General features: G+C 37.4%; 1 protein-coding gene across 1 annotated transcript in view; it reads right to left on the bottom strand.

The window, feature by feature from the left end:
- AGBL4 (AGBL carboxypeptidase 4) overlaps nucleotides 1-26,127 on the bottom strand; it is a 542,375-nt gene that overhangs the window by 320,770 nt on the left and 195,478 nt on the right. The window contains exon 4 of the mRNA XM_085308189.1: nucleotides 2,647-2,741. Coding sequence (XP_085164315.1) covers nucleotides 2,647-2,741 — 95 coding nt within the window. The remainder of the gene's footprint in view (nucleotides 1-2,646; nucleotides 2,742-26,127) is intronic.

Raw genomic sequence — 26,127 nt, 5'->3', positions numbered from 1 at the left:
GAACCTCTACGAAGAGAAGTAATATACCTACATTTCTCAGATGCAAAAAGGAAAAGAGACACTTTATTATCCTAAAACTCAAGCCTGTCTATACAAAAAAAGGAAGTGGAATAATTGTGTGTGACACAGCACCACTTTTAATCAGTGCAGCCAGGGGAAGTTGGGAGAATTTCTGCGTGTATTACACACCTCCTGCGGGCAGGCACAATAACAATATTTGGCACAGAGCAATTCAGAGATGAAGGATCGAGCCCTCTTACAAAATATTTGCAGAGCTTGGTTTCTGGTAGTCTTACTTCTTTTAACTTGATTTTAAATGTTTTTGTGTTGCTTCACCATTTTATAATTAATATAGCATTTTCTAATTTAATTACATTATGTCTGCTAAACTGCTATGCTGATTTAAATATAACGTGGAGAGTTCCAAGTGTCAGGTTCCATCCACGATTCTGAATCTTGAGTACACTTGTGTAAATCTCAGCACTTTTGCAGCAGAATGACTCAGTATTGCTTCCTAGACTAACGGTACTTACACAAAGCATCAAGCAGGATCAAATTCTTATGACTGGATGGTGCCCTATTCGTATTCAAGGACCACAACTAGCTGAATGCTGCATTAGCAACTGCAAGTACTAGTAAATCCTGTTTTACCAAACAGAAAAGCAGAGAATAATTTTGTTTACAGGTTTCACTACAATGCCATGGAAACAGATACAGAGGTAATCGCAAAAGGCATAATCGAAAAGGAAGACTGCTCTAATAGAAAGTATATATCCAAAAATAACGTATGTGTTTTCCCACTTGAAACATGCATATAACTCCTATTAACATTAAGACAGAAAGTTATACTGTATAGACCCCAGTATCACTAAAGTCCCTGGTAACACTATGAATTAACATGAATGTTCAAAGTACAGTCTCAAGATACATTTGTACATAGACTATGATGAAAAAAATAATAAAATAATGATATGTTTTAAAGAAAATGTCATTACAACTGGGATTTCTTAAACACAGTTAAGGTATAACAGTAGCTCTGCATGAGGAAGCTGCTCAGCACCTGCTGCCTACACTGTGCCTGGCTCCAGGCAGTGCTATTCATTCCTCACTTTCATGGGAGCACAATATACCCCCAAAAAATATAAAACACAAAAATAAATAGATCTCCTGAGAAGTGGAACAGAAACCTGTTTTCAAAAAATAGCGAAGGAACCTATATGCACCAGAAAAAAAAGCCAATTTTGCATTGCTTTATAAGATTTATACTCTAATTTGAAACCAAAGTAAGGTATAAAATTTGTATGAAAGCAATATCTGATTTATACATAAACTTAACACACAATTTACTTAGCTGCAAGTACCAGACCACTGTGAGAGAAAGAAAAGCATTTGAAAGGTGGTGAAAGCAGGCCCAAGAAACATGGCCCTGAATTGCCCTCAAAAGATTTTTCTGAAGTTAAACAGTAAGCACAATTAACATGACTTTTGCTACAAAAACACTACAGAATGGATTTTTTAATTAATTTTCAATGTTATTACATGCTCTTATTGAGCTGGGATTGATTCCATCCACTAACTGGATTTTAAGACAACTCTTCGGTCCATATGACCTTACCATCTAGTTAAAAAAAACTAATAGCCATATTGGTTGGTCACATAAAGAGGAAGAAATACAGTTATTATAATCTTATCACCGCCAAAATTTAAAATGTGGGTGGAAATTTTGTGACAGTTCAAATATTTAAGAATGATAAATTTGCAAGATTCAGATAATGTGCAGATTGATCAAATGTGTAATTAACTAATAAAGACTAGTGGCTGCAAAGGCTTACAAGAATACATTACTGTACACTTATGGCCTAACCTCATGATCTATATTCAAACAAATCTCCTAGCTAAAGGCAAGTCATATAATTCTTGGGCATCTTGCATGAATTAGGACTCATTAGATTTACATATTATTATTCACAGTAGACATTTCATTGCATTTTCTTTGAGAAATATACCATCTATATGGACATTCACGTGTGTTTCATACACGTGTCGTCTATATTGTGCTGCCTACAACCGTCATTTGGCCTTCTGGCCTCTCAGGCTCCATCTGTACTAGTGGATCAAATAGACCCGAGACTGCTCATCACACAAGGTCAGCTCTCACGGCACAGCTCACTTCACCACCACCAGACTCTGACCTCACCAAAACAGAGGGACCAGACTCAAATACCCTTGTGGAAATAGGCCCTGTCCCGCTCTATCATCCATGTCACTTCCAGTCATCAGCCAGCTGACACAGGGCAAACCTGGGCCACTGGTTGCCTGCACAACACTCAGACACGGAAGGTCACCACACAGCGCTTTGGCCCACGCTCCGACTGCTCAGCTACATGGACATCACTTTGGTCACACTGCTTGAAACAAGGCACTACAACACACTGGCACAAGAAGGCTGGAAAGGACCTCCAGAATTCATCTTGTCCACCTCCTGTCCCAAAGAGAATCTATCCTCACCACAGAACTCTGGCACGGAAGTATTAGTCCACTGTTAACAGAAGCAGCACCTGAACTACGTCTTGGCTACAAAAAAAACCACCAGATGAAACACACTTTTTTTCTCCTTTCAAGCCCGTCTTTGGAAGGATAACTTACCATTTCGGTCTGCTTGTGGATTTCACCATTGGAGCCATCCCATCCCGATAGAGACTTTTTGTTTTACTGAAGTTGACAACGTTGAAAATCACCCTCTGAAAAACAGTAAAGAGAAGAGCTCAGGCACAAATTATGAAATAGTCTACTTGGATCTCAAACCAGAAAAGCATGTCTGGTTTGCTGCAGTCAGTGTCAGAGAGGGTGGTGGAAAGCTAAGGGATGGAAAAGCAGGCCTTGAGAAAACCTTCATTTCTTAAAGCTTTCTAGTTGCTTCTTTCTACCTGCTTAGGCCTGATGGAGGAAAAGGAAGGAATAAAGGCTTCCAATTTCCTTTCATCAAAGGAAGGAATATTTCTCTTCAGTCCTCTTGGCTAAAGGGAGAATTTTCCTCTGCAAAAACTGCACAGTGTAGCTGTATTAATACAGCAGAAACTGCACATAACCATCACTTGTTTGAACATGATAGGGAAGAAGAATAAGAGTCTAACTCTGATCCTATTATACATCAGTAACTTTGAGTAAGCTGCAGCTGATATTAAATAGTTCAAAGGCAGCACAAATTCTAGATCCTGATTGGTAACGGACTGATTCTGAAAGTAAATTCCTTCTGGGGTGAAAAGCCAAAACAAGAAACCTCAAAGACAAAACCTTCTTCCTTACCCTCTGTCTGCTGTAAATCATACTTTATGCAAAATTACTTGTTAAGAAAGTCTAGGTTAGACCTAGTTCATGCAATGCATTATATTTACTTCTCAGATATCAAATCCAATTTACATGGTATTCATTTTGATATAATGTTTCAGGATATATTAATAGAACTCCATTTGTATTTTTCTCTCTAAATTTCTTTTCTCTTGATATCAGCGAAGAGGTGCTGCTGAAAATGTCATTTGTCCTTGTGATGTATTTATTTTTAGAACAAACCATTCCAAAGCTTATGCTCCTAAACAATAGCTAATGAAAAGCGCGAGTATTAAATGGCCAGTGCTTGAAATCAAACATTTTTGACTAAATCAGGAAGACTCATTATGCTTTCATATGAAAATTTCACAATTTTCACAAAATTTCTCAAAAGCAAAAAATTACCTTCCAGGCAGCCTGTTCTAACAGCAATGAATTATAACATTAAAGCAAAAGCAATGAGCAGTGGGACATAGCCAACATATGCCAGGCACACTTGTATGGGTAAACGGGGCAGACAGGAATCCAGGTAAACCAGATAGCCCTAATTAAGCACCTCTATAATCAAGAAAGATTTTTTTTTTTGAGGCAGAGTAGTGCTGAAGATTTTGTAAATGGAAGCACAAGCTGCTATGTATGGAAACTCTGAAAATTAGTCAAACAACGTCTAAGAATAGCCTGTAGGTTTTTACTGGAAGTGATTCAAAAAAATAGCAAGTTGAGAATAACACTTTTTTAAAGCTGTTAATTTTATACCAATGATAATGAGCAAACTACGTATCTATGTACATGAGTTTTCCACATATTTTGTCTATTACAGTGTTTTGAGTTTTTCCAAAGGTCATGATATGAGCTTATTTTCATAACCTCCTGATGAAGGCACACAATTTACCACGCCTTATACTTGTCATTTTAAACATTTAGGGTGTTGCTTATTTGAAGCACTATCCCTCTTGGGAGGTCTCTAGTTATTTTTCATCCTTTCATGCTTACAGTGTACGGCTCTAAGTTGAATAATGACGCTTAGTTCTATATACAAGTGAATACATTTCATACTATGCATGGAAGCATTTTTCCTGTATTAGGATGCCGAGTTTTTCTCTGTTACTTAACTCTGTTCATATTTGTGAAAACAAATTAAGTTGCGACAAATTGGTTTGTTAATCTTGATGTTTGCACGGAGTGAATGAAACAAACAAGATCTCCAAACCAATTGCCTTAAACTTTGGATGCAATCACGCCACTGTTGGAAAGAAAAAGTTGCTAATTTGGTTGCACACTGACTCAGAGCAGACAGCTGGTAGAGAATGTTCTTATTCCAATCAAGCTTATTTTGTATAATGAGTTGGGCAAATGTACACAACTGGGTAAGCAATGTATATAAAAACAAAAATATGCAGCTCATTTAACAAAACACTGCAGATTATAACATTTCAACCACTCGTGCTCACCGCAGGGTGAGCGGCTAGCAATGCACGCAGTTCTCCCAGCATGATATACGACATGATTGGCAGCACCAAAAATTTACCAACGCAGAGCAGAACTTTATCAAAGAGCACTGCTAAAGTAATAAAATACACAAACTGAAGCACTCAAACAGCTGAACTCAGTCACGTATTCTTGGTGGTAGTTAAGGTAGTCCATACAGCTCAGTCAGTGAAGGGTATGAAAATGTAGTAACTATAAAATACCCCCCTTAACCAGAAAAACATGCAACTTACTCAATAGGTATGCAAACATCTTTGAACAAAATGCTATTATAAAAGTGTGTGATACAGCAAGCAAAAATTTGCTGAACAAGAGAATTGGCTGTTGATATAGCTTTTGTCTATATTGACATTCTTCTATACACCAATTCTAAACTATAGAGAGCTACAAGACTAGATATACAGTACACACATTAAACACTGTCTTATCACTATTCTGCATATTTTTATGAATTATAGAGACTTAAAACAGGTCGTATTTTGTAAGTAATATAATTTACATACTCAAAAATGAAAAAAATTTATTAGCAATGGTTTAAAAAAAAAATGAAACTAAGAAAATAAAACTCGATGAAATACACTTGTAAATTCCCTAGAGACCACTCTGGTCTCCAGAGTATCAATCCAGAGAAAAAGCAATAGAATTCTTAATAAAAATATTTCCATTTGTATTTATTTTGGGGGCATTAATAACACTACAAGAAGCAATATTCTGACTGATGCCATATCAAAAATTATAATTATGTGATTTCTGTCACTTTCAATTATGATATTTTTTTCAGTCAGCTACTTTGCATCTTCCTGAGAAAGCGATCTGTGATTTATGGGTAGGTGGAACAGGCACGTTACAGGACATTACAGGACGCCAGGTCCAACTCTGGCATCTTGGTGGATACATCAGGCTGCACAACAGCAAGAAAAGACAAGGAAGGTCCTGTAGTCCCAGCCTCTGTATGCGAGACCAACAGGTCTGAGTGAGATGTTGGACAGCACGAGACAATGCAGGTAGTGAAATGACATGAAAAAGCTCCTCTCTCCATCCAGTGTGTCCTAAGTACACATTTATGGGTACCTTGTTGCTGAACTCAGTAAGACAGGAAAGTGGGGAGCAGCTCAGCCCTGCTTTCAGCCCTAAAATTTACTGTTCAATTGAATTTGCTTTTCCTAAATGTCCTTTGCAGACTTATTCCAGGAATTAAAAAGATAAATTGCTGTTAAGGGTGGCCTAATGGTTTCGGAGTGAGTAATATTAAAATGAATGTGGAATACAAGGCAAGAAGATGGGCTAAATGTGCCGCACATTTTACCCCATTACCGGAGCTGCACTAACAGTTTCCAGTCTGGGACTGGAAGGAGCTGCTAGTTTTGGGGGGGCCATTCAAGCCCCCCATATGAGTATGGCTTTAGACTGGAGCTGAAGGAATTGAGCATGGGCATATCAGACCTTATATTCCTCTATTCCTCCTAGAAGGATTTTTTTTTTTTTTTTTTTTTAAGGTTCGTTTTAAGTCACCCAACATTCTGGCAGGTTTTCCATCTGAACCTACCAACTGAGGTGGGTTTCTAACGGAAAAGTCAGCCCTTTGCAAAAGGTTAAGTGCCTTCTTCTGGCAGAGGGGCGCTAAGTCCCTTCAAAAAGATTGCTAGGTTCATTTTGCTTGGTTTTCCCCAGCCTACCTCTCCAGAATAGCTGAGCTGCTTTGGCTGACATTAAAAGAAGAAAACAAACAAACCAAAAAACACAAAATGCAGCCTGAGGCAGACACCTGGCACAGAAAACATCTTTCAAATCATTAGAAGTATGAAAAGTTATAAGTGACTGAAAACAGGGTTTGTAATAGAAAGTCTTGGGCATTCTTAATATTTATATAACGCCTACAAACTCAGTATTATGGATGATGTATTTATTATTGACAACATAACGATGCCAGTTCGGCGGACAACGCTGCAGAGGCGCGACGCAGCCTCAGCCGAAAGCGAGGAGCAAGGCACCCGGCGGGCACAGCTCCTCCGGCCAGGCAGCCGCGGCGAGCGAGCCGGGCTCCGCGCCGTAAAACGGACGCCTTTCCGCCGCGGTTTTCAGGCTGAGCTCTTGTTCTTTGAGCGAACATTAAAGATCCAAAAGTCCCGGGTACTGTGGGGAATTTAGTTCCTCTCCTGCCAGTTCTTTAGATTTTATAGTGTTTTGTGAATTCCTTAAACCTGCCTTTGTGAGCTGGGGTCTTGCCTCGGTTATCCTTTGCTTTCTACCCCTCTTCCCCCCCCCCCTTACTGTTCATCCTTCTTTTCCTTTATAAATCTAAGTTTTCATCCCCTTTAAAGGCAGGCCTACCTTGGAATTATGACCATAAAAAAAAATAAAGCAAATGAAACTTCATTTTTGGTCATGTTTCTTGAACTTACCTCATGATTTGAGAGTCATCAGATCTACACATGAAAAACAGAAAACCTGGAATTGCTCCCATCCCACCAAAAACCTGTTATATGCCTATATTTGTACCAGAAGGTCTTTGGAATTTTTTGTGAGAAACACCTTATACAAAACTACAAAATTATAAGTTATATTAATTACATTGTAGGAACTTCAAAAAAAAAAAAAAAAAAAAAAAAGCATTCCCTGAAATTGCCATTAATGATAAAGAAAACAAATAATACAACAATCAGGTTTGTGCAAAATCCCCAAAGAAGATTTGTAAAGGTTATTTTTCTGACCTTTTAAAATTTAATTCATTCATTACTGTTAACATTTAAAATAACCCATACTTACTTTCTCCCCTTATAGGAAACACATACCTCAAAACGGAAAAGGTTTTAAACATTGATGACATTTAGCCTTTTTCCTTCTTCAGTTTAAGGAGCATTCAAAAGCTGCTGTGTGTGAGAAGGGGAAAATAAACACTCACCTAGTGAGGGAGGATGGTAGGAACCATCCAGAGCCCCACCAGACCTGCTAATCAGATGCACCTGTGTCTTGTTAACTGGAAATTGTCAAGTCCTTCCAAGGTGCTGAAGTCTTACCAAAGTGATGCAGAAAATGGTTTACAGATTGTGAATTATAGGATTTTTTTTCCCCTTGGTAGAGTTCCTCATTTAGTTACTTGAAAGAGAGACATGCTAAAGTCTAGCATGTTACAAGGAGCAGTATTAAAATAAGACTCAAAGTAATGTAATATAGTGAGATATCTGATGTACTACTATACTAAGTACAAAGTGAGCATATCATTTATCATTGTATCTGAATATTTCAGTTGTTCTTGGTGTTCATGAGAGCTCGCCACCTATAAGCTTTATCTGTGTCTTTCACTTAACGGAGCATAACTTTATTCTAATGACAAAAAACATTCTTTTAAATAATTACCCATTTAAGCATGAATCCTGCTTATCTGTCCTTTCATTGTCTCCATACTACTACACTTAAATACAGCCCACTGGAAATGCAACACTTCTGTACACTGGGCATTTTCGCCTAGGATCTCATTGTCACCATCAGTCTTATCTCACATAAGGCCTAGGAAGGGGGATACTACAGAGAAAACCATTTTTTGAGCATGCCAGCTCAAAGGTCCTAGCAGAAAGCTTCCTAGAGGATTGCAGGAGGAATCACTATTCCATGTTTGGTGTCATGCCCTGAACTGACTGCCAATCTGACTTCTCTGCATGACTTATCAGACCTAAACACTCAGAAAAGTCATGAATCACTCAGAGTTTTCCCATCAAACTTTCCCTGAGAAAATGGCAAATTTATTAGTGAACCCCTCGCACGCCCGCAGAAGTTAACTTTCGCAAAAATTTCTGCTTGTCATCTGAACCTCAAAATCCGAAACTTTCAGCTGAAAGCTCAGAAACGTCCATTTAGAAATCCAGCAGTGGTGTAACTGGACTGGCTCATGTTCCTTGCTCCCTTTGGCTAAAATCTCTGATGGAAGGTCAACTCTGAGGCAAGGCAGATGTTCTACTGTGTTGACTCATCAAAAATAAAATACGAAAGGCCCTGACAGGGCTTATAAACAGGCTTATAACCAGGCTACTGAGGTACTTAAAAAAGTTTTGAAGATGAAAACTTTTTGCCAAAATATTTTCATTTTAGAAAAAAGTTAAAATATATACAGAAAAGAACATCTTTTTCTAAACTGTGCTTGAAAAAAATGTAATTCTATCTTATTTTCCATTTCCTAGCCTTTCATATACGCTCAATCTTTGACAAAAAAAAAAAAACTGCCTCTAGTTACATTGCTAACAAATTGCAGACCTACAGGAAGGTGTGAGCAACTTTTGATCTGATATTTGACTGGATGTCTGGTCTTGTCATTGACTTTCTCAGTATACATGAGTAATGTTTTCAGGAGTCAGCTGAAACATAAAATAAGGAAACAGTGCCTGATTTTTTTGCATGATTTTACGAAGACTTTCTAAACTCGCTAAATTGTTTTCTAATGTATTTCATGTCATATAACAGCCATTGCAATGTGACATTTGAAGCACAGTCAAGTATTAAACTCTTTCTACATAATTACAGAAACTATCCAAGTTTAGGTTCTATATTCTTTTCAAACAATATTATGGCTGCAGGTGGATAGTAACAGCTGGCTGGTTTAGAACATGTTTGCAAAATTTGCTGGTATCTTGCACGTCTCAAGAGGAAGCAGCTGAAAAGACTCCAGTTTTCCTTTTCCTAATAGAAATTATTATTCCATAGTGAGAAGAAATGCTGTGAAGTTTAGCACAATTAAAAAAATACTGCATATTCTTAGTAATGCAAAAAAGGTGATGCTATCAATGAAATGTTTTCTGGCCCAAATCCCGTTCATCATATAGGGGCCACAGCAGGCCTCAAATCAATGAGACAAATCTGGAAAAAGGGAAAAGGCACAAGAATAGCCCCTTTATCATGCTTATAGAGAACCACTGTAAAAAGGATCCCGTAATTAGGAGCACAGGCATGAGGTGTGCTGCTGCCGGCTGGAGAATAAAGTAGCAAGGACTGAGTAATTCGTGTGGATGATGGTGAGCTTTCTCTTCACTCATCCTTTCTTCTCTATAAAGTCTATTTTCTGGGGCCTTCATAAAGTGCAGCAGTTGGCCTATGATCCAGAATCAAAGCCTGTCTTACCAGGAAGAGATACACTTATCAACAAATTAGCCATTTATGACAGATACCCAATCTGATATGTAGCCATAATTACTCAAGCTTAACGCATGCAAGCCGAGCGCTGACAACTGACACTCTCAGAGAAGTAATGAAAGACAGTAGGTGAGAATGGCACTAACGAGAGAGTGGCAGTGATATTTGTATGGATCATGATTTTGCTGAACCCTTGAAAAACACAGAAAGCAATAATCACAATTTAAATAGGATGCAAGCGCAAGGGCAGCAATCCATCTGACACCCAGGCTGGAAAATGGAAATGAAAAAGTCTTTTCATGTGTGGGTCCTTGCAAGAAGCAGAAGGGAGATAAAGAAAGCCCTGTTAAAAGACAGATTTAGACGAAGCTTTTCCAGCACTTGTTTATTTAGGAGTTTTGCAGCTGGCATTTTTCACAGTTAAAAGCTATCGTTTGCCTAGGAAAAACCTATGGGGGAAAAGAAGACATTGTAACACAAAGAAACATGAAAGACAGGGTATATGGGAGAGCTCAAAAACAGCACCGATAGTTAATATATTTACCTCAGTATTCTCTGATGGGCTGCAAAAACAAAGAATCTTTGATGTGTACAACCAGTACTTATTGCTACCAGTGGTCTCAGTTAGGTTATTGCAGTCACAGCCTCGCAACCGTATCAAAGCTCTCTATTTACTTGTCCAGTAAGTAGGCACAGATGGGCTTTGTGTCCATGTTATTCCTTGGTTTTCACTCATTTTTTCTGCAAATGTTTTGATTGTTGTTACAATGAAACCCTTGAACTGTCTATGTTCGGACACGCGCGGGTCTGAACGGGAAAGGAATAAAAGTCTTCTCAGATTGTGGGTTCCCAAGTATTTAGACAGAACTGAAATTGAATCCTCACTGGGGTAACGGCAGCTTCACTGAAATACCACCAAAAAAGGGGTTTTTTTTGAAAAAATACAGACTGTATGTTATCAAATTTGTTAAAACTAGGGGATATTGCTACAGCATGTACCCCCTTGTCTTCTCTTGTCAAACTAATAACCTCTGCTTTTTTTTTTTTTACCCTAAAGTTAAAATATTTTACCACACTTTCTAGCTGAATCCATTTTCAATGCTGCAACATTTACACAATTCACCTACTTCTACACGGAAATATAATCAATATGTTAGTCTATATCGGAATCTTAACATTGACAAGTAGCCTGCGTATTGATTTGAAAAAGCTGCTTATGATTTCTAAAGTACATCGACGTTATTTTTACACTTTCAACTTTCATTACCTTACATTCCACTCTAAGTGCCCAAATCTTGTAATGACAGATTATTCAAAGGACTGCTTTGTCCTTCAAAAGAAAACCCAGGGTGAGTAGAAGGAAATCCGATCTAGATCCCGCTATTTTCGTGTACCTGTCTATTTGGCTTTTAAAGTAAGATCTCGGAACCACCTTAACTAACTAGAATAGTACCTGGAAGATGAACTGTCCTCAGAGCTTGGAAAACCCCATTCTGAAGCTGAAATGGGGAATGTTAGACTCAAACGATGATCTCCGTCTGTTTTCAAAGGTGATTCGCAATTTGTTAATAGATGCATTCTGGCAATGTCATGAACAGCAGAACAGCTAAACAAAAGAACTAGTAGCAGTTGAACAGGAGAGTTAAGTATATTAAAGCAATGTGCATTGGGCTGCATTTCTGCATCACTAGTGTCATTCCTCCCTGGTTCTAACTCCCACTGGAAGAAAAAAAATTTCCTAACCATGCAATATTGCTGGGGCATGCAGTATAGCTGCAGTCCAGACAGATAAGACTTTTTCTTTTTTTTTAATGTCATAGGTAAAACTTAAGTCCTTTCCTGATCAGAATTTAAACATGGATAAAAGAACATTTGGATTCAGAAAAGCCCTCAAATGTATATACATTGAGCCACTTTTAAGTGTCCCTCAAGACTTCAAGTTAAGCAAATACTCTCACTTCCTTCCTGAATAAGGGTAGATTTCTGATCCAAGATCTCAGACAATGTAGCAATATGGAGAAAAATGCCATAATCCCATAGGCACAATTTGTACTTAGCAGCTATCACTGTAGATTGGAAGTGACATTTCTGCAGCTTTGGGATGCAGGAACATTTTTATTACTGTTACAGATCAACTTTAAATGTAATATTGTTTTGTTAGTTTATGTAAATCAATCTGAAGTGCTATGTGAATAAAAATAATTTGAGAATGGATTGCTCATCTTTATTGGCTTTGAAGTACTCAGTATACAGTACTTTGCTTAAACTATTTTATTATATTAAGTTATCATAAACATTGCTTATATACTGAGCAAGTCTCAGCAAAAATTCTGGTAATTTTCCACCAGAAACGAGTCTCCAAAAAAAATAAACATGGTACAGGGCTGTACATGTTATCTAAAGAAATCATATCATATATGACCACAGCCACTTTCAATATCTTACAGATTTGATTTTACTTGAGCTCACTTCCAAAAGCTAGTGTAGAAATTTGTTTCAAAGTGCCCTCTTGGTAGAGAAAGCAGCATTTCTAAATGATTATTTATTCTTCTGCAAAGCAGCAATAACGGCAGAATATAGCTATCAGCTAACACAAATGCTCCATGCATTTTAACAGGTGAAATCTGCATTCGTTAATATGCCTGTTTGATGGAATACTCAAAGTTGCTGAAATCTCTTTTGGAGAGATGTGAAAATTGGTACCATTGCTTCATAATACAGTATTTAAACAGAACACCTCAATATTATCCATAATGCTGCAAAAGATCTACCACACTTTATGTTGTTCAGGATTCTCTTGTTAAAAAGGACTCGGATGAGGTTTTTTGGAAACAATATTTAAGTAGCATTCCTTGGAAGTTTCCGAGAAGTATATAGTCAGAACAGCAGAAGATAGGGACTTTGAGCATTACAGCAATAGAATTTTTTTGAGCAAAGATCTGAGACATTTCTCAGTTGCCTACGAAGTAATCGCAGCTGATTACCTTTATTTATTTTTCCAGGGTATCATTTGAATTCTAAGAGCACCTTCCCAAAACACTAACACAATTTACTCCTCTTTTTCTTAATACAATATATATGACAAATCTTCCTTTGATCTTACTTAAATCCAGAGTTATCACATCTCAAAAGGCAGCCTATAACCATGTATCACAAAATCAAAAATCTGCAAAATTACTTTGGTGGTCAAGTGTGCCAGGGATCCACTTATAACAAGGGAGGCAGAAAAATATGGATAAAAAGAAGTGTATACAGTGGCCTGAGCAGAAGACTCCAGAACTACCTAGGAGTTTCCAGAAAACTGTCCCAGCAGTCTATCAAAACACAAATAGCCATTACATGGGAAAAATGTCTCCACTGTGCTCCTTACACACCAAAGTCAACAAGCATTTTAGGTGAGCCAGAAATGAAGACTCAAGCAGTAACTGTAATGGTAAGAAATATGACAGAGGGGTAAAATATGTGGCTTAGCACTGCCCCAGTCCAGAATTATTACGGATTTCCTCTGCAGAAATCAAAGCCGTCTCACGAGCACGCTGCCTGCCCAGCTGCAGCCGTGCCTCGAGTGGGAAACGCGGGTCGCTCGCTCCCCGCCGACAGCCAGCTCTGCCCGCGCACACCGCAGAGGCAGACCAGCAACTGCGCGTAAATAATACAGCCGCGCCATGCAGCCTTTGCGCTTTCTTTGCATAAGAGGTAGTTTAAAAGGAGGTGTTGGGTTTATTTTTTTATGCTTAGGTTTATTTGTCTGTGTCATGGCAATTGTTATGAAATACTGACATAAAAAGAGGGCCGTAAAGTTTGTTCCCTACTAAAAGTTGTTTGTCTTCCAAAAATGGGTGATGGTCAGGTACCCTCTTTGGGAGAGAAAGGTTTCTTTTCTCACACCGCTCGTCACAGCTAAAGTTTTCACACGATTCTTTTTCTTAAATAATTGACGGGAAAAAAGCACGCCAATAGGAAAAAATAACTTACAAGACAGATTGAAATTTTGTCGACATTTGTAACTCTATTACCCTAACCATAAACCAGATTACATGGTATTTTACTAGAACACTGACAATTATAAAGCCTATTGAAAATATGAACAAATCAATAGAGATAAAGCTGAATTATACATACAAGGAACGTTCTTATTGAACAGTTCTTATAGATTGTTTTGAAACAACAGGCTTGTAGACATTTGCTTGGATGATCTTATTGCTAAGTTTTAACATGATAAATATCGTAGTTTTGCATTATTGCCCTTTCAACAGCAAATAAGCAAAAAAAAATCAAAGAATTTAGATATAAATATCTCCAAAGAGTTCCGTAAATAGCTTCAAGGGTTTTAATCATATTAACAACATGTTTCTCACTTTAAAAACTCAGCTAAAATACAGCTGAGGAAACAAAGAGTTTCTTATTACAAACATAACCAGTAGGTAACTATAGTCAGTTAATGCACTTTTGTTGAGAAGACTTGTGTTATTTATTGGATTTTTTTTAAATTATATCTTCATGATATATAAGTCTGAGAAACAATCTTAAAATGATGTGGTAAAGTTAAAAGAGCGGTTCCAATGTTTAGACAAATATTTTCTTGACATTTAAAAAATTTCCATATATAAATGCCTAATTAGCTGAGTAAGTTGTAGTTCAAAACGAGGCCAGCTGTTGTCCCAAGAAACTGCCATTGTTGATCACAACGGGGTTTTAAGATGTTTTTATCCCGATAGCTGTTTAAGTGAGCCAAAATAGTTACTTCAGCACCAGAGCGTGTTATGGCAGACTTCGTTGTATTATATATAAGAATTTCTCAAAGAAATATACCAAGGCATATACAGATTTTTCTTATGAAAATGCCAGGGCAATCCAGTTTTCTTTGCTTCTTTCACCCCCGGGACAACCTTTCACAATAAGAATTGTCAGTGCCTTATTTATAATGGCAGATCTCAGGTTTGATTCTGGCAGCTTTTGATCTCTTGATGGCTCAAAAGCTATCAAATACAGACGAATCTGATGCTTTTTTGGCATCCTGCAGTGTGCCTAAACCTCAAAAGCAACTTTTAGTCCCAGAAGTGAATTACTGGAGCAGTGTAAACAAAACACAAGCGTCACAAAATGATGAATATCTCAAACAAAATATCTTTGTCAGATGAATGACAACTTCAGATCACTTGAAAGGCATTTGTAGAAGCTGTGCAATCTGTAAACAAAATTTTGGTTTACAAGATAAAACTGAAAATGTAAATGAAAATAATGAATTATTAAAACTTCAAGTATTCTTTTTTAGATATTCATAAAAATACTCAAGTATATCCATTCCTTAAATGTTCAGTCCCTTAAAAAAAATTCCTACATGCTCCTGCATTACAGAAATGCATGTAACTACCTAGCCACATAGAGATTTGTTTGCAATGAAGCTCTCATATCCGTTTTATTGGAAAAGAATAGAATAAATAATAGAGACACACAAAATACTTGATATCATTTGAAAAAATAACTCTTGATGAGTATATGACAATGACAGTTACTTTACCCTTCGAATCCTCTTCTTGGAGAGACTATACTGATTAGGTAAGACCTCTAGACAAATGCAGAATACAACTGTCCGAAATTTCAAATGTGAAGAAGTTTAGCTTTTTTCTTTGTTATGAAGCTATTATTTGACTCCTGAAACTCTTAGAGTTATTTTCAACTTCTGAAAGCTTAGCTTTTTTATTTCTTAAGATGAAGGGAAGAGAAAGAAGAGTAAAGGAGAAGGAAAGGATGACACCATGGTACCGAACGGTTTTTGTATTATTTTATTTTAGCACCAAGATACAATAAAACTGGCTTGCCAATTTTCAGTTTTATATCTCTCATGGCTGCTTTAAGGTTGCAATGGATGCCATAAAATCCTAGCTCTATGCCTCAGTCTATTAGGAATCATATGCTACTTTTTTTAAACAAACTGAAAACAAAGATAAAATACTGTAGACTAGCAGGCTTGATAACATAACCTTTTCACACTGGCTATAACTACATTAACATACAGATAGTTGCCACAATATCATTACTGAGAATCAAAGCACTTTGAAAATGTCTATTCCTTGTGCCAATTTATAGTGCAGTTAAATTAGCGGTGAAGCACCGTGCTAGTAATACATCCATTAATCAAAAAAATGCGCAGCAGAAATGTGAGAATACACTTGGAAACAATTCAAAGAGATTCGAGAATGACAGCAGAAGATTTGCAGGACTAACGAAATTCCTTGTTCCTAACCTTTAAATACCTGTGTGCACAGTACGAGGCCCCATTCTGCCTAAATCTATACAGTCAGGTTTACAAATAAACCTGCTAAACCTTTTACATTATTGATCAATGGCAGCATACTTCGCCCACATGTCCTATCTATATTCCATTTCTTTTACACTCCTAAGAAATAAAACGTCTTTCATAAAACAAGAGCTCTTTCCATTTAAATCCTGCAGTGCGTGGCCTTTATACGTTTTAATGGTTTTTAGAAATTTAGAAGGTTAGTCTTTGAAAAGTAGATAAAACTGGCAATATTTATTGGCAAATAAATGTCTAATTATCATAATTTAGGAACATTTCCAATCTCATGTTTTTTTTCCTAAATAAATAGCTGGAAAATGATCTCCTTTGTATATCAAAGGCTACCTAAATTAAAACCGTGTAACAGTTTGCATCATTCTAATGCAAAGGTTTTGCCTCCGTCCTGAAAACGGCTCAAAGGCAGCCGAGTTGCTGCCACGTCGCGCGGAGGGTCGGAGCTGGCGGGTAGCGAGGCGCTGACCGCAAAGCGCCCGCCTCTGCCGGGCCTGGGCCGGAGCAGACAGCCCAGCCTCGCGCGCAGGTGGGGCTGGCTGAGCCCTCGCCCCGAAAAATGTCTTGTTTTGGCGCCCGTCAGGAGCAACCCTGGTTCCTCCCGCCTGCGTCTGACCGTCTGGAGCAAGAGGAGGCGAGGTGCAAACCCTCACGCTTCCTGCCCAGGATCATATTATTTTACTACGTCCTCGAAAAAAGATCTAAGAGACAGAGTTTTTAAACAGTTCCCCAATTTCCAAATCTTCCCGGAGTATTTATAACACAAGGCAATTTAAACATCAGTGTTTCTGAAATCAGAAAAGGCAAATCATCAGCCACTTCAAGCAGGTCCTGCTTTGACATCAGAAAGTCAATTCACTCAGCTTAGCAGCATTCAATTCTCAACAACATTTTGTTCTGGGTCTCTGTCAAGTTATTCTAGGCTGTGAAATTGTCAGGAATGATGGATGACTATCAGCCTTCTGCTATCTTCTTTCCTTCTCCTTAGAGATTTGCGGCTGCTGACTGCAAAGCAAATTCCCCTTTTCTTTTTTTGCACAACATACCAAATGAACAACAGTAATTATGAGAAAGCCTACACCACAATTATTTTAGCACTTAACTTTGTATTGACATCTGTAAGAGACAGAGCTCTCTAGATTGATTAGCAATGATATAGCTTCCTGCCTTTTACTAATATTGCTCCAGTCATCCTTTACATGCAATTTTCTCAAAAAAAAACCCACTGTTTGTCTATCTCTTGCTATTTCAAAATTACAAATTGAACTAATTACAAAAAAAATTCTAATACGTTATGAACACAGCATATTATTATTATGTCAATGTTTCACACTGTATAGTACTTTTAACATAATCAAAACTGACGTAAGAGAATAAGTTAAGGATATTAAATAGGATTTTGCTAAAGATGCAAAAGCTGCATTATTGTTCCAGGTCAAAATCCTTACTCGAACAAATCCTGTTTGTCCAGCCAAATGCAGCCGTGCTATATATAGGAAAAATTTTACTGAAGGCATTAAACCTCTTTACACAATGACAGAATTTGATGTCAAGTATATAAACCGTTTACTAAAACTAAGTACAGGAAAAAACATCTGGTCTGGGAAAAAAAGCAATTTAGGGAGGAAAAATGCTATAGTGAGAGAGCATAAACTGGGACATTCTTCAAGCCCATGCCAATTATAATCCAGTCTCTCATCTTCCCATTGTATACAAAATAACTGCAAAATTTTTCGCAAACACTTCTCTAGCAGTACCAGTACATTAATTAATCTTCATTACTCTCAGCCACATAGCTGTTCTTTTCAATTAGATATCATATCTGCTCAGCTCAGTACACACGGTTACATATACACGGTTAAACAAAAGTCTATTCCATCTCAGACATCTTGAGAAATCTAGGAATCTAGATTGAAAAATCCAGATACAATACCTCCCAAAAAATCACTATCAGATATCATCACCACTGCCATTAACCAAAAACTCAAATAAAACCAGAACAACTGCACTTGCTTCAAAACCTTAAATACAGCCTAAACATTTTCCTTCTAATCCATTAGCATGCTCCAGCCAGACGAAAGGCTCACATTTACCAGGAATTTTTCTTGATCTTCGTAGAGCTGCCTCATAAGTTCCCATTACGAAGCAGGAAACATTTGCAACTTGCTGCGAGTTAGAATTTACAAAAGATGAGAGTGGATGTGTTTGAATAAGGTTATATTAACATCCTCCTCAACCTTTTTTTTTTCTTTAAATGCACTTTTAGAGTCACATTGTATTTGATTTAAATAGAAAGAGTTTAGCTCACTAGACTCCTAATATGCATTTTCTGAGGCTGTTAACTAATTTGCAGTTGTCTCAGCATTCTCACCGTCAACTGCTTCCTCAGCTTTTCTAATGGATAATCATTTGATTATGGGATGATTACAAGAAAATCGAAAGGAAAAGAAACAAAGTACAGAAAAATTAGAAGCCTCTGCTTTGTAGAAAAAGAAAAATCTGAGCTATAACGTCAAAATTCCACTCGGTGCCTTCATATGACATTCTGCCACAACCAGCGGATGTCTCCGAATATTTTGAAGGTGCTATCATTTGATACGTATTTTTATTTATATAAAAAGTAAGCTGTTTGCTGTAGTGAAGTGCTCATCAGGAAACTAGGGACAGTTTCAGCTGGTATAAACGTTAATTTACTTTCATGCTTCAAACTGTTGTGACAGAATTCTGTCATATTGCTTACAGAGGGCTTAATAAGTGTTTAAGCTTCACAGTTCACTACCACAAAAAAGACAAGAAGGTCAGTTTGATTTTTATGAACTTCTGAATATAAAAGATTATCTCTCTCAGAGAAAAAAATGCATCTGTGGGCAAAACGTGCTCTTTAACACAACATTTGCATGCAGGGACTTGGCTGCTTTAATGGTGAATGATATCTTTGCACATTAACAGTTGTATTCACTCTGTAGAAATAATTGACTGAAAAAGTACATCTCAGCATGAATAGGGGTTGCAGAACTTGGTCCTAAATAAAATTACCACCAGCTTAGTCAAAAAATTTACATTTCAAACCAGGTCAAAGACTATCAAGCTGTTTAATCTAGAGATCTGTAATATATCAAGTCAAATTTTACATTTAAGGTAGCTAATCATCGGAACCATATCATCATAATTAATCCTTAATCAGATAAATTAACTCACTGGTATGTTCAAAAAGAATTTCCATCTTTTCCTGCAGTAGAAAAATGAATATAGCCTCTCCTAGGAAATGTCCTAAATGTCTCCCTCAAAAAGTCATTAGCTGGAATCTGCAGTATATAGTAACTTAATGTCAGAACGAGAGGTAACAGACCTAACAGTCCCATAATGAGACGAAATGTAATTTAAACAGTAATCTCATTACCTAAAAATAAATAAACCCCTTCTGCTTTACCTTTCAGACTTAGCTTAGTCCTATTTGTTTTATGTCCATTTAGGTTTCAACTTCAATCATATCGCAGAAGCTTTCACGCAGAAGAACTGTTGCAGCAACTGAGCTCGTCTACAGTATTTGCCTGCTTGTAGCTTTTTACTCTGAAATTTCCCAGTTTTTGCCAACTACAAGGCATTGTCCCATCATAGAGCAGAGATAAGTGTTTAAATCCCATTATCAGGAAAGTTACCTCTTACCAGAGAACTTAGAACACTATTTAATTAAATATTCCTTTACTTCCAATGTCTTCATTCAATTTTGTTATACCAGTAGTAATAACCAGATACGTGTATAAATAAACCCTGCAGAAAACCTTTATATCACTATATAATATGATATTAGGTAGTATAATCTTACAACTTGTAGTAATGTAGAATTCGTAACTGTGCTATCCTAAAAATGCCCATTTTTGAAAAAAAGAAAGATCTTGCGTTTGCATATCTGCTTATTGTATAAAAAATGGGAGGGAGGGAGAGAGAAAAAACAAATGAAAATATAGTCTCCTTCATGAATGTAATGGATACCATTAAATACTGAAAATTTAAATCTGCAACAAGACTGTACAAGGTATTACCAAAAACAAAATGAAAACCCCTACCACTTCACAAGACATACATGCACAAAATGCCTCCAAATGAGTCTTCCAAGGAAGCCAAGTGAAACACAGACAAAGCCACAGTAACTGCAATTTCCCCAAAATCTTAAGGACAACGTAAACATTTCCCCTCTCACATACTAGTATACTCCAGTCAGACAAAAAGCTTACATTTCACCAAAATTTTCTTGATCATACGGTATCTAATACATGTAGCTCATATGTGAGGTAGAAATGAATGCTTCTTCCTCTCAAGCAGGAAACATTTGCTACTTACTGTGGTTTACAGTTGACAAAGGATGAGAGTAGCCGCCTTTAGAAAAGGTCATCTTTTCTGTGTCATGCTCCAGCCCTCCCCCAGATTATTTTTGATAACAAAAAGAGAACATTTTCAATGTAAAATAAGTATCAGCATGTCAAAGTTAATTATAACGTCTCGGAGGCTGTGTTGTTCTGTTACAGTGCTCTAAAATGTTTCAATTCTCATCATTTGGCATCTATTTTCAAAAGCACGTTGCTTGGGCCTTTTTAATACACGGTCATAAAAACAAGCAAATATGGAGTGACAGCTAAAATAATGAGGACAACTAGAATATTACTATATGAAGAGCAATGCCATATTAGTAGAAAGGGAGGTCCCTATTTTGGGTAAACAGGTTACCCTGTTGGGCAGCTCTCTGGAGGAGCCACAAGAAGAGCACTTTATAACAGTTTTATTTTGTACATAATCATCTTTATTTTATATGTAATAATTCAGGGAAATGGCAGTTTACTTGTCATGTCATGTTTTTCTCTAAAGTCTGCATTTCTTCTCTGTCATGTATTAAACCAGCTACCTGAAGCTTAAATGTGTTATTTAAAGTAGATATATTATAATTTTTAAAAATTCCCAAACCATCATTTGTTTTTTATAAATCCATAAAACCATTTGCAATGTATTTGAAGGTAAAAACAGATATAAATTCCACAAATTTCAAGAAATTGAGAAAAAGGGATTTAAAGATGGAACTTTTCCTAGCTGAAGATTCTAAAAATATGCATGGAAATTCTACAGGCTATGGTAATCTTTTCTGAAATCAAATACATGTTACAGACTACAATCCTTTTTCTTCCTTTCTGCTCTATCAAGATTTATTTTCAGATGAGTTAGATTTTTGACAGAAGAACATGTCACAAATATTTTGTTGTAACCTATCCTTTAATTAAGGCATTATATCACAACTCAGCAAGGATGAGACTGTAGACAGCATCGGGAAAAGGTTGCTTTCTGAATACAAATGCCTTAAAGTGACTTAAGTTGCATTCAACCAACTCTGAATCATGCCCCTTTTTTGTTATCCTTAAAGAATTAAACAATAAATTGGGCGATCATCACTTGACTACAACCACTTGTAGTTGCAATGTTTTTTGAGATCCTTTCCACTACAGGATATAAAGATAATTTTTCCAGAGATATGCCTCACGATTTCCATGCATTCAAGACTGACCAGATGAGGTATCACTAACACTGCAATCTTTTCAAGGAAGAAAAAGTGATTAGGACTTCTGTCACACGTCTATAAAAAATGATTACTTTTCTATCTTATGCAGACTATTACGAAAAGGATAATAACTGAAAGCAAATATTTATTCCTATTTTCTGTTAAACTGCAGGCAGACTGGTGCCTAAGTTAATGCTAGCATTACCACCTGCAAAGGATAACACACCATCAAAGTTCAAACCATATGGTCACACTCTACCTTTTACATTTCTGAATATCTCCAAGACACTTTCATTCCTATCTTGAAAGTAATTTCAAAATAGATTATTACTCTTTCAACTATGGAGGGATGAACACGTATTTTAAATATTTTGATAGTGGTTTCCTTGAAATATCAGTAGCCATAGTGAAGAGTACAATTTTGAACCAAGCCTTTATTTTTTGCCCAAACGGAAAAAGAAACTAGCATATTTTTGGCAATAAATGTTTCCTACAAGATGCATTATTTTAGCTAGGTTAAATCTTGAAAGACAACACTATTTTCTTTCACAATCAAGTAGCTTATCTGAATGACTGCAGATAACACAGTTTGCTGCAGTCACCTTATCATTTGTCAGCCTTTCACACTTCTTAGCAACAAAAAAAGTTTTAAGTAGTCTGGTTTTGGAAGCTCAGCTAGAATTATATTTAAGATCTGCTCTGTTTATATTTTGTCTTCAGTCGACAGTCACTGCTTGCCATAATACTATCAAGTAGCACGACTATGGCTTAAGCAACAAGGAGCAGATGCCAAACTCGCTGGCGTTTCCACAAGTCTGCAGAACAGAGCAACCCAAACTCATCACGGTCCTTCTCCTTCTCCTTTTCCTTCTTCATCTTTGTTTCATGGCACAATCCACTAGCCCACATGACACCAGCCCTCATTTGTACCCTTCCTCAATGCAACATGACACTGCGATGCAGCACGCGCTGGAGACCAGCAGAGCTCGGGTAACACCTGTGCCATGACCTCCCTACGCGCCGCTTCTCCCCAGGGCTCGGCTGCTCATGCTCCAAGGATCCCTGCCCAGGCTCTGACACAGCCCAGCTGTGTAACTGCGGCTCAGATTTCTAGGAAATTGCTACAATCACGAGAAAGAGCCATGAGAAAGTCTGCAGAGAGGTAAAATTACGGAGAAAGACACCAACACGGAAAGGTATAAAATGCTCAGGAAAAAAAAAAAACAATGAATTTAATTAGGAATCCTCAGGTCTTTGGATTCAGCTGAGAGTCATAATCTGGTGACATTGGCCATATCCTCCATGTTTTGGTGTCAATGTCAGTAGATTAGGTGGAAGAAGGAGACTCAGCGACACTGAGGACAGGTTCTCACAGCCACAGAGGCCAGATGTTCTCCTCCAGGCTGACAGCCAGCAAAGGCCTTTCTAGGTGGGGAGCACACTAACACTCAGGTTAGTAGCTCATTAAAACCGAGTTCTCTTTTGTGCGTGTTGGACAAAGATAGTTGCTCTATACTTTATGCTGTGCACACTCTACTTGCAAAGACCTTTTGTTCAAAGCTAAAGATGCCCAGACAAATTCATCCAGAAAAGGGGTGGTAACAATACCTATGCTGACTTTTATATAGGTTTTTAATGTTTGTGTACCACCATGTGTGCAACGTATTTCTTTGCCTTGCATACGTTGCTGTGTTTGGTGAGCATCAGCTTTGTGCCTTTCACATCCCACACAAGGTGTCTTCATCTCAATTACTTGGCAGAACGAGGCTGTCCAGCGTTCAGCATCACTGGCTCTGGGCTGGAATTGCCCCTGTAAGGTGACATCCATCAGGTGAGGCCCCCGCTTCCCTGCAAGAGCAGGCAAGCCCAAGGGAGGTGTGGAATTAGTTAGGTAAAATAATCCAGCCTTATTCTGCTGTATCCCCAAATATCTCACAGTCGTTTAAAATATACTGGCACACCCAAACTGAAAAGCCTTCAAGTTCCCTACTCCATACCCCCTTGGAAACCTTGCTGACCCTGCCAGCTCTCTCAGGGGCAATAAAATTCAATTTTGCCTACACTGCTGAGAAGAATTAAGCTGGCTCTGACACAGATAATAAGCAATGATCCCCTTGGACTAAGCATTGTACAAGGACATGACAAGTTGGTGCCCACCACAAAAAGATTGCAAGCGAATTAATGAAAAAATAGGTTTACTCTTAGCTGTAAAACAGTGTAAAGTTGCAAATAGGAGTCCCACAGTGAACGGTCGAGCAATAGTATGAAACATTGCAGAACTTTTATTCCAAAAAATCAGGAATTGGGCACATTCTTAAATCACCTTCTTCAATACAGTCTCCTTTAACCACCCAGAAGCAGAGAGGAGGGAAACATCTGAAAGGGACCTGCTGTAATTATAGATGTCCCTGCATTCCAGTCTCTTTTTTTGCTCTAGTTAATTCAGTCTGCTGTTCTTGCCTTAACCTTGGTGTCCTCCCCTCTGCTACAAAATCAACATGATCATTGTAAAGCATTCCTCCTTTATGACTTTTAACAACTTGACCACATGAACAGAATATAATTCAGCACACCATTATATCCTCCCAGGTCTGCAAACAGGTAGAGGTGATAACTCTAAGCTGTGTGAATTGCACTTTTTTATCTCACTGATATTACTATTATTAACTATTTCACTGTGGATAATGTTAGCATAAACATCCAGCAAATTTGTTAACCTTACAGTCAAATAAAAAAATCACCTAACATCTTTCAAGTCATAAGGAATCCAGTTTCTACAACCCATCTGGCAAAATCTGGCAACTTTTTCTAATACTAATTTAATGAACTGCTTGGCAAATCTGCAGCAGCATGAAAACAGACCATTAAATTCAACAAAATATAAACAGCTCAAGGTGCCGCTAAGCAAATGTAGTACAATGACGCTCTAAATGGTGGCTTCCAGTCTGGCTGAAAATACCAGTTCCAGTGGTATTCCCAGTTGTAAGGCATTTTGAGTGGAGCAGCACAAAGCCTCTAGGATTCATTTCAGAAGCTTCTGCAAGTGTTTTCTCAAGGGTTTACACCTATCTGTATGTATTGGTTTATAGTGTGGAAAACTCCCAGGGCCATACCTAGTGTCTCATTCTTTTTATTACAGACTCTGTATGGCTGCAGGCACGGGAGTATCATTGCTATAAGTATCAGGAGGCCTGAGGAAAAGCTCTTTGAATAAAGCCAGGCTAAAATTCTGTGTGGACAAGAAAAGTGGGGCATTTCTGAAGAGCAAGAGGAGAAACTGTGAAACCCAACTGTCCATAGAGATTTCTGCCTACAAATGCTGCATACAGCATCAAAGCAACAAGCATTTGTGGGCTATCAGACCATTCTTCTTGTCAATTCTGAGGTTAGCCACCCAGCTGCCAATGAAACAGTTTTGCCTTTTTGTACAAAATTCAAAATAGCACCAAAATTTCAGACAAAGTAAACTGGCTTTCTTGAGAGCACATTAAAAATACCAATTACTGAAAATATATGCCATTGAAATGGGATTATATTAGATCATTTTTAAAGGGCAGTCCTCAGAATGTAAATCACACGGAGTGTCCACAATATTACTTGCAATCTCCAGAGGAGATTCTGTGAAAGGAATGTATCTAAATGCACTACAGTGTACAAAATTGAGTATGTGAGCCTATCATTTCTATCCATAAGGGAAATGTTGCTTCTCATTTTTATCGACATTAATTAAAAAGACAAATATCAAAAAATAAGTAGCTACATGGAAGAGGAAATGATTAGGGGGGAAAAAAAATTATCTCATTTGTCTTCAACTAGTCAGTAGACTAGGATGTTCATTGCACATTGTCCAGTCCTCTTGTTTCTTAAACCATTCAAAAATCAAAACTGGAGAAAAACACAAATACAAGTCATTCTAAATAAAGTGGGGTTTCCAGGTGTATCAAAAATACAGAAAAATATGCCCTAAATGATTCTGACTTTGCCCAATATGAAAATTCACGGTATTCAACATGCCTCAAAACTCTTCATTACTTATTTGCTATGGGTGGTCTAGGAGACACATAGTAAGAGCAAACAGCACACAACATAGTGCTTCTAACTGTCACTGAAATCAGGCAGAATAGATCTCCAAATTCAGCGCCAATTTTAGAAACATGCTTTAAAAATTTGATTTCTAAAATTTCCATTTATTCTTTAACAGGATGTTTTTAGGTTATTCAGAAACTCACAGACTATATTGTTTTTTCTTGGGTCTTCCTCTCCTCCTGTGTATCAACTTAGATAAAATTCAGCAAAATGCAAAATTTGTTATCATATGTTTATCTAGAAATGT

This window comes from Rhea americana, unplaced genomic scaffold (genome assembly GCF_003343005.1).
Source record: "Rhea americana isolate MKP2758 unplaced genomic scaffold, rheAme1 scaffold_27, whole genome shotgun sequence".
Lineage (NCBI taxonomy): Eukaryota > Metazoa > Chordata > Aves > Rheiformes > Rheidae > Rhea > Rhea americana.
This window is presented reverse-complemented; position numbering and strand designations above follow the sequence as displayed.